This window comes from Onychomys torridus, chromosome 2 (genome assembly GCF_903995425.1).
Source record: "Onychomys torridus chromosome 2, mOncTor1.1, whole genome shotgun sequence".
Lineage (NCBI taxonomy): Eukaryota > Metazoa > Chordata > Mammalia > Rodentia > Cricetidae > Onychomys > Onychomys torridus.
The window spans coordinates 13,926,034-13,940,611 of NC_050444.1; the positions used below are offsets into that span (position 1 = coordinate 13,926,034).

Here is a 14,578-nt window from a genome sequence, read left to right on the forward strand (position 1 = left end):
ACTTGAGAAGACACCTCTAACTGATATGCCCACACGCCATGGGCATGCCAGCATGGTATTATTACTGAAAACAACAATGATCTAGAAAGTTATCCATCTGTGCCTTTTCTTAAAAAACTTTGCAGGCTAAATTACTTTTTATTCACATTATTAAAAGACTATTAGGCAAGAAGCTGGTTCCTTCCAGAGTAGTCCTGTGAGAGGAGGGCTAGTTAATTGGTTCCAGGAAGTGAAACATCAGGAAGGCTGATGGTACTTGATGTTGTGGTCATTTTGTCTAGCAGACAGGAGAGCAGAGATGGTACAAATTTGAGAAGTTCTTGGCCATGTTAATCTTGCTTCTCTAAATTCAGTGAGACAAGAGGAAGGACTGTTCCTGGATCCTCTGCTCCACCACAGAAGCTGACATCCATGTGCAATGGAGCTGTTTCACTTTCGGGATACCCAGTATGTAGGGTCTTTCCATCGGTGGTTTGGAGGGTTCAGGAAAGCTGCTCTGGAGATCTTGGAGGGAAGGGACTTTCATCAAAGCAGGCCTGACCTTTCAGGGTCCTGAACCCAGCAATGGAGGGAAAAGACAGACAATGGCAGCTTCAGAAGGTCCCTAGAAACAGGGCAAAGTTGGACATATGTGACCTCCGACTGTCATGGCTTCACATTTTCAGGATGGCTTCCCAGTGCCACCGAAGTGTGGGAATTAGCCATCCATCAGAATGAAGCCTTGACTGAAGACATATATAGCATTAGCTTAAAAAAAAATGCCGTTCTACAGCATTTTGCCCGGAATACTTGGTAAGACTGGAATTACCTTAGGGAAGAAGCCCATTCCCTGAATTGTGTGTGGGGTTGTCTGTGTTTGGGGGAAGTTTTAGTTGTCTCGCACAGTCTTTGAATGGAACCCTTGGCTCCAGAAGTCTACAGCCCTGTGTCTTTAAGCATGCCATCTGGGTCATCTCTAGCCTCTCTTGCCAGGGCTATCAGTGGGCTGCATCGTCACCAGACTTGGTGCCTTGTCTTTTCTATTTGCATGGAACCTATACAAGTACTTGTTGACAGGGTCTCCTTTGCAGACACTGCACTCAGTGTTGGATGTCACAGGGATCACACTCTAGAGATAGATGGATACACAGCCAACATCATCATTCGAACTTCTTAACTTCTAATTTGCTCATATATTAAATAACAATAACAACTCAGCAACCACTTTGAAAGCATGCTCAGTATGAAAGGAACTCTGGCATATAAAGTAACTTCTTTCCTGGATTGAATGTACCTTTTATGGTACCCAGTGGCTCTCCGGGATCAATAAAAATGTTAGTGGTTAATGTTTGACTCTTTCACTGGAGGTGAAGGGAGAGGCTAGAGGAAGAGAGCAGGTAGAGGAAGTGTCTCCAGGGTTCTCTAGCTGCAGCAGGTGTCTCTACAGCTGAATGGAAGCCAACAACTTCTAAGCAGCATTTTCTTACTTGCAGAAAGGTAAGGGTGGATCATCCTCACCATTGTTTCAGTAACAATGTTTCAGTTTTAGGTGGTGGGGTGGCAGGCATGGAGGGGACTTGAGAAGGGCTGGATAAATGTATTCGTGAAGGTGCAGTGTGCAGAATTACTGGAAAAGGCACATTTTCCTGGTGTCGCTAGCTTTTGGGCAGGACACAGTTTCTTTCTCTAACGACTCCGTCTCATGAGTCTGTATTTCAGACATTCACTGGATGAAGTGGCTTTGGTTGAACTGAGCTTTGAGTGGAATTAAAGGAAATATTGGGTTCTCTGAAGTGTAAATGAGTATTAACAGCCATTAGCTGTAATTAGCATCTACAACTGGGCTGATGACCCTCTAGAACTCCAATGTAGAAATTGGAGTTAGAATCTTATTCTCATAAATTGAACGTTTCTCAGATGTCTTTGAAGATTGTTCTGTCTACTTTTCAGAGAAGATGAATCCAGTGTCTGATTCTTAGGACTGACTGGGACATGGTGGGAAGGGGTGGCAGAGGAGAAAGGAGAAAGTACTAGAATAAAAATTAAAGAGAGAGAACTAGTCCTGCCTTACAGTCCAGAAAGGGAGGCTGCTGTGTTGCTGTGTGTGTGTGTGTGTGTGTGTGTGTGTGTGTGTGTGTGTGTGTGTAACCTTCTGGTTCTCCTCATGGCTTATGAGGGATTCTTGAGATGTCATATGTCACTTGGATTCTTTGCAGTTGTGGTCATGGCCTGTGTTTCTTGATTACAGGTGACTTTGTAGGGATGAAACAGGCTCCCTATAGTAGGGTGTGCCAAGCTAAGCAGACTGTTTGGGCAATGCCTTCTCTGATACTTTTTTCCCTTTATTTTTCTATAAGAATGTAAGTTCAAGCCAGGTTTGTTTAAGAGAAGAGAATATACATTCAGATGACAAGGAGAAGAGGCACCATTGAGGTTTTCTAAAGAAATAAAAGGAATCCTTTCCCCGAGAGTCTACAGTTTGCTGTGGGGCAGATACTTCATGAGTCTCTGGGGTTAGTCAGTTGGGTTGGGCCAGTTTTCTCAGTGACTGACTAGAGTACATGAGGCAGAACATTTATGCCCTCTGAACCCTAATCTTTTCCATTTAGATAACAGATAACCTGCCTAAATGGGGGGCCATGAGGAACACATGCACAGGTAAAGTGTTTACTGCAAGGGTAGACCCTCAGTGAATGTTGACCTCTTTTCCAGGAGAAAGCCGGGTGACTGAACCAGGTAGGGCTGAGGTGTTGCTGTTTGCTTTGTAGGAAAAACAAGACAAGCCCAATGATGCACAGGAAAGAGTCTTTCTAGATGGGCACTTGCTATGTAGTGCAGTTTGTGGCTCTCCTGCATGCTGGGATGATAGCGTGTAACACCACAACCTTCTAGAAAGATCACCCTACATCACACACACACACACACACACACACACACGCACACGCACACACACACGCACACGCACACACACACACACACGCACACACACACAAGCACGTGTACACACACACATAGAGCTATGCTAAGAACCCATGTTCTACTGTCAAAGGAAGGATCTAGAAAGAAAACATGCTCCACTTCCATGTCTAGAGAGCTGAGTCTGGGAAGCAATGCTGAGCATTGTTTTGTTCCTTTCTCACAAGATAAACATGCAATAGGAGTGGAAACATTTGTTTATTTGTTGGCATAAAATTGTGTTCATTCAGAAATCTCTGGTGTTTAATTTAGAATGGGTTTAGCCTTTCTGTGGCCTACCCACCTCAGCTTGACCTGGCTCAGTTATCCCGACCTTCTCCTGGAAAAGAAGTCAACATTCACAGAGTGAATGCCCTTGCAGTAAACAAGGAAAGACATAGAGAATTTTCTCGGGGGCAGATCCATCTGCCATTTGTAAGTTGTGAGAACAAACAGGAATATTTACTTCACTTTGACATATGTTAACTTAATGCAATCAGATAGTCACCCAGTAGCTCAATTATTAATATGTAGTAATTATATAAAAATTATAAAAACAGATATTTTGTGTAAGCGATATGTAACAGATTAATCTGTGCTTGGCAGTGGCATAGGTGGTGAAAGAAAGCCTGAATCTTTCTTAAAAGTATTCTGTAATGATAACAATTTAAATTTTACCCAAGATGTTCAGATTCAATCATTTCTTACCATATTCAAATGATTGTGACTTGTAGTTATGTTTTCTCTCTCTCTGATGCTAGGGATTAACTCCAGGGCCACATGCAGGTAGGCAAGTGCCACATGCAGCTTTTGAGTCAAGGGAATCAGAATGCCTGATCTCTGTTCTGGAGATGTTTAAAGATGAGCATCTTTCTCTCATGCATGCTGCCTAGCTTATGGTTCCTTCCCTGATCTCTGCATTCAGTCAATAAAACCTTTCCTCAACTTCCCTGAGTTTAGTTTCCTGCCTTGTATGATAGTGGGACCCATATCACAGGGTTGTTGTATTTAAACAAATAGATTTTCCAAAGTGCTTAGCTTTAGCAAATGTTTAGTAAACGCACACTTTAAAAGACACTCAATTCATTATAAAGCTTTTAGGGTTAGGTACCCTTCGTTAGGCAGAATGAAGTTAAATTCATTTTTGCTTTCTCTCTTCTGCATAGTCATCAGTTAGATTAACTACCGAAGGGAGACTGTTAGCCTCTTACACTTGAGCATGACTACCTGTTTGCCTGCCTATATATTAGGCAAATTAACTAGTACAATAGCAAATGGTGACTTTTTTTTTTTTTTTTTTACATCCTCCAATGTCTCCATCCTGTGGAATTTAGATTAACTCCTATTGAATTTTGGAAGCCAGCATGTGTGATCTTAGGCTTTATCCACACGAAAAAATGCTGCTTCCCGCAAAAGAAACCTTCATTAAAAAAATCAAGCCATCTTTTATGAGATACAGCGATCCCTACCTCTGTCTTTAGGTCAGAGAGGACCCTCACTGTAGGGGCCTACTATGTATGGAGTCCTTCTTACCCCCTTCCAGGGAACCTGGACTATAACCTGCTCACATCAGGAAATGCAGGGCTAAGTCCTGTCTCCTGGAGTAAGATAGTTGAGAAGCATATTGCTATGCCCACATCAAAGTCTGCATCCCTCTGATGACTTGGGATGCCTTTCCTGGGGCTAGATTATTAGATACTTTCTCCAATAGTTACATTTCTGTTGCTGTGATAAAATATCAAGACAGCTTAGAAGGAAGTGTTTATTGGAGTTTATGGTTTCAGAGAGAGGGAGTCCATAATGGGAGGGGTAGGTGGGGCTTGGCAACAGGCAGCAGGTAGGCATGGCAGCAGTAGCAAGGATCAGAAAGATCACATCTTCAACTGCAATATGAAGCAAAGATGGAAAGCAGGAAACAGCTGTGAACCTCAAGGCTCACCCTGAGTGAGTCGCTTCCTCTATCCAGGCTGTACCGTCTCCCCAAATAGTGACAACTTGGGATCGAATGTTCACATAACTCTGGGTTTCTCATTCAAGCCTCCACAGCTAGTATGTCTTGAGAGACTTGGAGTGGAGAGCCTTTCTTCACAGCTGGACCAATCCTTGTCTAATTTGTGGGCATGGTAGATGGAAAGAAAGCCAACCAGGAGACCATGAAAATGTTCCTCAAAATATTCCTGGGAGCTATATTATTTATCTAACAAAGGTAATTACATTAGTAATTCTATTATTCCTATTATTAATTATGTAAATTTAAATCATTTTAACTTTTCCAGGGGAATTATTTGTCTCCTTGTGAATTCATGTATTATATCATGAACCTACTGATAAAGTAATCACCTCCAATTTTGGATACCTAAGTCCAGATTCTAATATTCAGAGGCTAGATTATCCACACTATGAAGTTTAGTGAGACCAAAAAGCTTGTATGTGTTTGTGGGGTCTGGGGTAGATGTAGGGGTGTCTGCTCCCCTTCCTTCCTCTTTCCTTCTTTTCTTTTCCTTCGGCTCTAAGCAGACCACACTGCCACTTCCCACCTCAGGACTCATCAGTCAGCAGAACTCATTTGATGCCTGGGTGCTTGTTTCTAGCCTATTAAGAATTGCTTTAATTGGGTCCCTCATTTGTCAAGAGTGCAAACTGGTCAGCTCCTACTTAAGTGATGTAATTGGCGCCAATGATTTGTGAGCCAGAGCAGAAAGAAGGGCTTGGGTGACCTCAGCATGGCTTGGTGAACAATGGTGTGAGCCAACTTTTAATCTGATTTTTATTCATATCTGGCCTTGCCTTAAATTTATGCTGCTGTTAGCAATATACAACGCAGCTGTAAAACAAATGACATACAGTCTGTGCAGCACTGCTCAGTTGTGGAGGTATTACGAGTCCAGTCACATCCTTTTCTGCCCACACCACCCTGTGATAAACTAATCCAGTGTCCTTCTCCCACACCTTCCTTGCTTTTTGCATGGCTCCTTTCTCAGTGTTGGATGAGCTATTCCAAAGCTCATTGGTGTCACTCTCTTCCCTCAAAAACCCAACTGAAAAGGACCAGAGATGGTCGACCTTATTTCGGATTTGCTAGCACTTAGCTTTTCACCAGGTGTGAGTATGGATCAGTGTTCGCATGCTGAGTTTCTGTAGGTTTGGAAATTGGAGACTTAGAAAGTCCCTGCAATTACTCCAAGGAAGTAGAGAAATGGCAAGAGTGTCTTGAGCTGGTGGAAAGCCTTTGAGAAGTGTTAGAGACCAGCGAGAGAATTGCTCAGACTTGTGCTTTCAATGCCGCCTCGGGGATGTCCTCAGATGTATAATAACACGTTAGCACTGGGAAGTCTCCTTGGAGGCTCCCTCTGTCCTAGGATGGCAGCACCTTGTTGGTCAGGAATGAGTGGCTGAAACAGAATCCACCATCTCATGGTTCTGGAGCTCATGTCTAAGACCTAGGGGTCTACAGAGTTCCTTCTGAGGTCCACGGAGGAAATTCTGTTCCAGGCCACTCTCCGGTAGATGGCTGCCTTCACGTTCAAGAGATCTTCTTTCTTGTCTATGAATCTATGTTCAAATTTCCCATTTTTATAGGGACAGCAGCCATCTTGGGTTAAGGCCCATCCTGATGTCCTCATTTTAACTCCATTTTCCTTGAAGAATTGGAAATGAAGTCACATATTGAGGAAGTTGGGAGTTAGCACTCTGACATATGAACTTGGGAGAAAGATACATTATTCACCTAATCCCGTTGGGGCTTGGTTAAAGATTGAGAGGCTCCTGGGTGAGGCTCAGAGGGGATGTGAGGAAAGAACAATATACAAATACATTCTATACAAGAGTAAAATCTCTCAGACTGACACAGCTTTGGCCTTGGCATGGTGTGAGGTGTGTGTTAGGGCAGGTGAGTCACATCCGCTCAGGAAGAGGAGGAGCAGCCATAAAGTACAAGAAAACTCTTTTCAAATGTGTGGAAGGATATATAATGGGTGAAAGTGATGCTTTCAAGGTAGATGGCCTGGAAATGATCATGGCAGTGTGACCTTGGCCAAGTCTCTTAATCTCTCAGACTTTTGCCATTTGATATTTTCATCTTAAATGCATGTGGTATCTGCTTCATAGGGTTCCGCTGAAGAAAATCATAAGATAATTCATAGCAAAGTCTCAGCGCCATGTGGCTTGTTTCCAGTAAGTGCCGACCACCTTTGTGTTGTGATCCTACTCAGTTTGCAGGGATGTCTGTGGCTTCTGGGCTGTGGTGGACTCTGTGGAGGCACCTCCCCTAGAGAGATCCACATTCAAGGTCAAGGTCCTGATAAGCCACCTCCTGGGTGAGGTGACTGAGGTCTACTGTTCAAAACTGGTTAAGAGCCCAGAGCCTTTGATCTCTGTCACTGCAGGTACGCTTGACCTTTCAGATAGTCACCATAGCAACTGTCTGAATTGATCTTTGCTCCTGAGGGAGACACTGACAACAGCAAAATTTCCAAGCAGATGGTCGGGTCAACCCTTCAGAGGAGATGCCATTGAGTTATTGGAAAGTCAGCTAAGCTCTGTCCAGGTGATATCTCCCTCCGAGTTGTCCTATGATGTGGGTGTCAGTGGCTTTAGACAGTGTCAGTGGTTGCCTGTCAGGGTCTGATATTCACCTAGTGAGTCATGCTCCCTCGAAGAGGAAGTAAAATCAAGACCCGTCTGAGAGAACAAAGTTCTTGGACATAATTCTCACATTGGTGTAGTTTGCTCTGAATCATTTGGGGGAAAGGCTTCAACTTGCTGTTCCATTTGCCTATTTGGAGGCTGTGAGAGATGTCTGGACCAGTAGTGTTTAAAGATCTGCTGAGAAGTGCAGACCACAGGGTAACACACCCCATCCCAGTATTAACCCTGACTCTCATCATTCTCGGGGATACTCTCACTGCCCTTTGCTTTAAGAGGAGTGACCAGGGCTAGAAGTCAGGGCAGAAGCCTGGCCCCAAACCAATCAGCCTCCAGAGTTAGTTCACATTTCTTACAACTTCATGATATGGAGGATTGCCCTCAGATAAATCATGACACTCTTACAAAGACATGGCAAGTGATTATTTCTACTTCCCACAGGAAACCATCCTGTGAGTGGTAATACTATATGCAAACGACAAGCAGATGGCTTTTCATCACTACCTGTTTGAACACCCTGGCAATGATGAGACATTCATTTTATTAGTGTTTTTATTTAATTATTATTTATCAATAAAATAATAAAATTAATATTTATTAATGATTTTTCTCTCATCCAACTTGTATTTCTTTGCAAAATTCAAGAGTCCAAAAAACCAGTTAAGTAAAAAGAGGATATTCCACCTGCTTCTCAACCATTTATTGGAGCAAAAATTTTACTGCATTTAACAGAGAAATAACCCCTTTCATCAATAAAAAATGAATTGCTGTACTATGCGTTAAGATTAGGCTTTAAATCTCAAATTAGTGAATAGTTATTTTATGAGAGTAATATTTATTCTGAAATCTTAAAGATGAAAACAAATTAATAGGCTTTCCACGTTAGACAATGACGAATCTGTAGAATTCAGCAAACATCTGTTGAGATCTTAATATATGTGAGTTACGGTATGAAGCACTCTGGAGGTTAAAAAAGATCTCTGCTCCACTGGATTTTATTTTTTTTAGTAGAAGCAGTAACACCAATAAATAAAGGATAGATAAATCAATCAATCAATCAATCAATAAATGATAAATAATGAGAATAGGAAGCTCGAAAGGAAGAGGCCTCTGTCTGGAGTCAAGGATGATTTCCTGAAGGAAGGAGAAGCAGGGCCTAGCTCCTTGTTTTGGAGTTTCTGGTATCCTAAGGAACATTTAAGAAGCCTGACTCAGTGTCTCTAAGTAAATGAGTGAGCTAGACCATCATCACCCTGCTGATGTGAGAAGCAGAGGAAGTATGAGAAAGGAGCTTACAACCAGGCTTTGTGAAGCAAATTCCTGCTGGTCATTGTCTATGCTTGTGGCTGGTGGGAGAGCAGGGAGTGCAGGGCACAGATCTAGTGATCTGGGCAAAGTGCACAGTGGCCAGGGTGTGGGGAGGGAGCGGTAGATAAGCCTGGTAGAGCTGGCGGAGCTTGTGAGGATCCTGGATAGGGAGGAATTTGAGGACTACAATGAAGAAAGCAGAGGTTGATAACTGGTCATGTGGATTTTGTTCCTGTAAAAAAGGCAGTTAAGCTTAAGAGTACACACCCCTCAGTAGCCATGAGGATCCCTTTGGTATCTAGGGCATCTACACCTACCAGATTCAGGTCCTTAGGGAAAAGGGTGTGATATTGTGTGTAACTACCCACCTCCTCCCATACATTCCAAACCAGCTTATGCTACCGAAATGCATAATTGGTTTTAATTTAAAAATAATTAACTTTAAAGGCTACTCCAGCTGTTTTCCTGTCAGTCTTCTGGACTGTGTTACTTTGCTCTATTGCCCACACCCCTTAAGATCCCTCCCTTCCCTTTCACAATTGCCTTTCTAATTTCATGACTTCTAATTTCAAACACAAATACATGAGCACATATACATGGACTGCTTTTGGGTTTTTTGTTTGTTTGTTTGTTTTGTTTTGAGACAGGGTTTCTCTGTGTAGTTTTGGAGACTGTCCTGGAACTCTCTCTGAAGACCAGGCTGGCCCCAAACTCAGAGATCCATCTGCCTCTGCCTCTGCCTCTGCCTCCCGAGTGCTGGGTTTAGAGGCGCGCACCACCCCAGCCCAGAGTATTGCATTTAAGGTTAGGTTTTGCACGTGAGAGAAAACATGCAGCGTTTGTCTTCCAGCTCTGCTGTACTTGGCTTGACATAATGATGTCTGGTCAGCCACTCATGGCAATCTTACTGGTCAGTACCACACTTCCTTCTGGGATGTCTCATCAGGCTGAATGCCTCATTCATTGTAAGTGCCATAGGAATCATTGGCATCTTGTCTTATTTTGGGAAGGATAAACAACTTTCTCATGTGTTTAATGCTGGCACATGCCCCCTGTCCATCTCCAATATTTTTTATCTGTGGCTACTTGAATCTGCAGGTTAGGAATTTGTGGATATATGGGCTGCTTGTATTTCCATTCCTACTATTCTAGACTATGGAAGACTCATATTTGTTTCAATGTTTTCCCAAATCAAATAAGCAGTCCTCAATAGTTAAAAAGCATGTCTTGTTTGTATTTAATTATAATGAATTTAATCTAAAATATTTGGCATGCCTACCAAATTTATTCTGTTACAAAAACTAAATTTTAAACAGTCAAGGAATTAATGAATCTAAGAGTCCAGAAGGACTTTAATTCGATCTTTTTCTTAAAATAGCCATGGAAACTTAAGAGTGGGTTATTTAATTTAGATGGTAATGTGAAAACTGTACATTGTATAAATGTCTCCACCTATGTGACTGTGTGTGTGTGTGTGTGTGCGTGTGCGTGTGTGTGTGTGTGTGTGTGTGTGTGTGTGTGTGTGTGTGTATGTGTTACTGCACATCACATAGAAGAAGGAATGGAAAGAAGTTTGGAGTTTGGAGTTCACCTACCTTGTGAGATGTCCACCCATGCCATTTCTTACCCAAGGGGCTTTAGGCAAACTGCTCAACTTTGAGCCCAATTTCCTTACCCATCACATTCCAGCAATTCCTTATTACTCCTTATTTCATGCTATGATTATGTAATCACTAGGTATTTTCCACATGAGGAAACTGGGTACAGAGCAGTGCGATTGTTTGCTTATGGTTGAAATAGGGCTGGGCTGCGTCCTGGGCGGCCTGGCCCTGTGCCACTGTCTGCCCCGCTCCATGCCAGCTTTAAGGACTTGTCACCAGAAGGTCTGAAGGTGATGACACATGTTTTTATCTCCCAGGGATTTTGTGAGACTAAAGTGGGATAGCATGTTCCTATTCTTAAGGGTATTTACATGTTTTGTAATGATTAAAGTTTTAATCACTTTTTTATGCTATTGATATTAGTAATACATATTCAATGTAGAAAACCTGTAGCAAATGAAAGGATGAACTAACCTGGCATCATTCATAATCCCTAGGTATAATAATAAGCTGGCTTGGAATTTTAGTGAAATGAATACATGCTTTGGTTCCTTGTTTGTTCTTTTAAATTTTATTTATTTTGACTTTGGCAGTCTGGTATTATAATAGGCAGCCATGTTCCCTAGCAGGCCAAGGGGGAATTTTATTTATATACTGGAATCAGTTAGTCATGACACATGTCAGGATGAAAGTTAAAATTTCTGTGAAATGTGAAGTTTTAAGGAGGCTGGGAAAATGGAATGTGTTCTTTTGGGGCAATCAAAAGCGCAGGCTGTAATAATATCCATAAGACCAAGGAGGCAGCTGGCGAGGTCTCCGAGGGTTGTAGACGGTCCTGGCTTCCTTGCACTTGAGGAATCTCATGTATTTGCAGCTTTGAACTATGAAAATTCTCTGACCCAGCTCTCCTGGCATCTGCCACCGTGCATCTCCTCATCTATGGGAACGAATAAATACCATAAAAAAACAAACAAAACACAGAGCAAAACTGAGGGAAGGAGATGTATTATGCCTATGATTTTGGATTCTCAGGGGAAGTGAGGCAACTGCAGAAGTGAAATTACAGAGCCCATTTGGAAACATTGACTGGTGCACTGCTAGAGATGGGGTGAGAAGCTTCTGGACGATTGGCCATTCCACACAGGGGATATCTGGCCTCTAAAGACCCTATTTTGCTAGGTGTGTGACAGGATGTTATCTGAAGATTCTGACTGTTGGAAAGACGTGACTTAACAGTCTGGTTAAGATACCCTTTATCTCTGGTTCCCTCACAGGAGTCCAAGTGAAGATAACAAGATGGCCTCCGCCTTGCTCCACTGCCTGTATCTCCTCACACTTTATTTGGTAAGCACAAAAGGAGTTTGTAGGATGTTTTATGATCCTTCTACTCCATACCATGGAAAGAATGGTTATTGACCCCTTTTTAAAAGGTATCCTATCAACATTAAGTCATTGTATAGAATGGATGTGCTATGTGCTCATGTAATGTAGCTAATGAAGTGACTATGAGCCCCATGTTACCCATCAGTTGAAGGAGACACGTTTTTTAGAAGGCAATAAACCATGTAACAGGCAAGGCTTAGCTCAATGTCTGTAGCTTTATTTGTTTATTTTTATACTGAGGCCCAAACCCAGGCCCTTGTACATAGACAAGGGTTATACCACTGAGCTACAGCCCTGAGTTTATGCTCTACACACCTTTCACCTGTTGCCTCTGGCTGAAGAGAGGAATTGCAGTGATGTGTCTATTATTTTTTATCACTTAATCTTAACTTTAAAATAATCATGAAAACCAGCCACAAAAGCACATCAGGAAACAATTTCCCTGTTTTTACCTTTCTATACTCTGTATTTTTATTTTCATAAATGGCTTGGAGGTTCCTAGTTAAATTTGTCTTCTGGTGTAGTATTGGCTGACGGGCTTTGAGCCTGCGTGGGACACAGAGGAAACTGGGCCCCAGCTGTTGAGTTTGGGCAGACAGCAGGGTACTGGCCTGCTTTGCTCACTCGGCTTTCTGAAGTGCAGAAGACTGACCACGTTTCACTGTCTTATGAAGCAAGATTTTAGGAGTATTGTTGCTTTTTTTCCATAAAAGGAAGTGTTTAGATTGCTGCACCTAAAATCCTGCTTCCTTTTTTTTCTGGTACCTCAAAGCAGTACACCAAAAAGCCCCCAAAGCCTCCTAGGGCCCATATAGTTTAAATTTTTTTAAATGTTTTTATTCACATACATTATACATAATGCATACATACATTTTAGCACATGTACATAATGTCTTTTGATCACTCCCTCATGCCTAATTTTTTTTTTAATGTTGTAAAATAGAAGCACACCAAGCCTTCCAGACCGAGGTGGGGACTGCTGCTCAGTTCTTAGGAGAACTCTCCCAGGACCACACCACACGTCCTTAGTTGACCCTTGCTCTTCCTAGCTTCTCAAACATCCTTTTCTACCTATGTTATCATAGGTGGACAGTAAAGTCTGAGCCAGGGTCAAATTTGTGGCTGCCACTTGCCCACAATAGGAAATGGACTGACCGAGTTGCTTTGGGCCGTAACTCTCTGTTTTCTGTCCTTTGGGGTCAAGGAGTAGCACAGCCTAGGCACTGAATAGGTAAGAGCCGTGAGTATCATGGCATTTCAAATGTCCAGCACCTAGAACCACATGGACCCTGACCTCCATAATGAAGGAGGTCATCTTAGCAGGGTTTGCAGCCTCAGCACCCGGCGCAGAGCTAGGAGAAGGGGTGGAAATGAAAGATGTGGCTGTGAATTAGGGAGCAGCATTGAGAGCTAAGAGAGAACCAACACTTGACTGCAGTGCTTTGCTGATGGTGTCTGAGAAGGTGACCTGTTTCTCTCTTTCTGGATGACAGTTGTCTTTTTACCCCTCCACCATGCCATCCATCTCAGCTCCGGTGGTGTGGTTTGGTGACTCATATTGTACACATTCATTTTGAAATCTTTATAGCCCCAATAGTCATATTAATGGGAGGGAAGACAGATTTGCTGCCCCGATACGAGGATGCAACTTTGAACCTTGGAACTACCTCTCCTTTCCTGTAGTGTGCTAGCTTGTCTGTATGTGCAAAGTGAAGCCTTGCTTGTGAGGCCTGTGGGCTAATGAAGTTTCCACTGGTGTGGGTAATTGCAAGGCTGATTGCTTGCTGGGTGGTCTCAGGGCCAAGCCTCAGAGTTAGCTGGTGGAGCCACAGAAAAATGCTGCCCTTGTCTTAGACCCACTGTAGTGACACTGGATGCCTAGGCCAGTTCTCCTTTCTCACCTTTCATAAGTAATGGAGCTGGAGAAGATGTGAAGAGAAGGAAAGGTTCCCAAAGGAAGGACGCTCAGAGAGGAGGAGGCAGCTAAAAGTCTAGAAAGTTATTATGGAAGTTAGAAATGCTTTTAGCTGCAAATAACAGGAAATTGGGCTTCAGAGCAACTTAAGTGGAGTGTTATTTCTCACAGATAAGAGGAAGTCCAAGTGATGAGCTCAGGGCAGAGTCAACCATACCATGGTATATCAGAGGTGGAAGTGTTTTTCTCTACTATTGTTTTAGCTGGTTTGTCTCCTCACAGCTCAGGTGACTGCTCCAGTTGCCGATACAGACCAATTGCCTTTCAGAGAACCATAGGGAAGTGTTAAATGCCAGCCATGCCTGTCTTTTCCCATTAGGAGACAAGCACCTCTTCATCTCCCTCCTCACCTCCCCATTCCTGTCAGGAACAAGAAGTTTGGGGCTCAGCCTCCATCTGCAAGGGAGCCTGGGAGAGAACCCTTGACTCTCCTACCTCTGTGGTGGGAGGCAGCAAAGAGACTGGCAGTGGCTGAGGGCAGCTCATCAGAGGAACTGCCACATGGAGGGGCAAGACGACCAAAATTCAAACTCTCTGTGTTTGTTTGTCACTGTCCTTTATTAGATGAGCAGGGTCAACTAGTCAAGATTGCATGGCTGAGGTGCAGTTTAGACCTCTGCCTGTCCCTTGGGCACTGTTTGGGTTGTTCCCAGGAGGAAGTAGCTTGGTGGTAAGCATCCACCTGTTCTCCCTGAAGACGGGAAACAAATCATCTTCCCTTCAAAACTTACAT

The 14,578-nt window shown here is 43.0% G+C and overlaps 1 protein-coding gene across 1 annotated transcript in view; it reads left to right on the plus strand.

The window, feature by feature from the left end:
• Positions 1-1,351: 1,351 nt before the first annotated feature.
• The window catches only part of Cdh17 (cadherin 17), a 69,424-nt gene continuing 56,197 nt past the window's right edge, over positions 1,352-14,578 (plus strand). The window contains exons 1-2 of the mRNA XM_036179992.1: positions 1,352-1,476; positions 11,762-11,831. Coding sequence (XP_036035885.1) covers positions 11,784-11,831 — 48 coding nt within the window. The 5' untranslated portion in view covers positions 1,352-1,476; positions 11,762-11,783. The remainder of the gene's footprint in view (positions 1,477-11,761; positions 11,832-14,578) is intronic.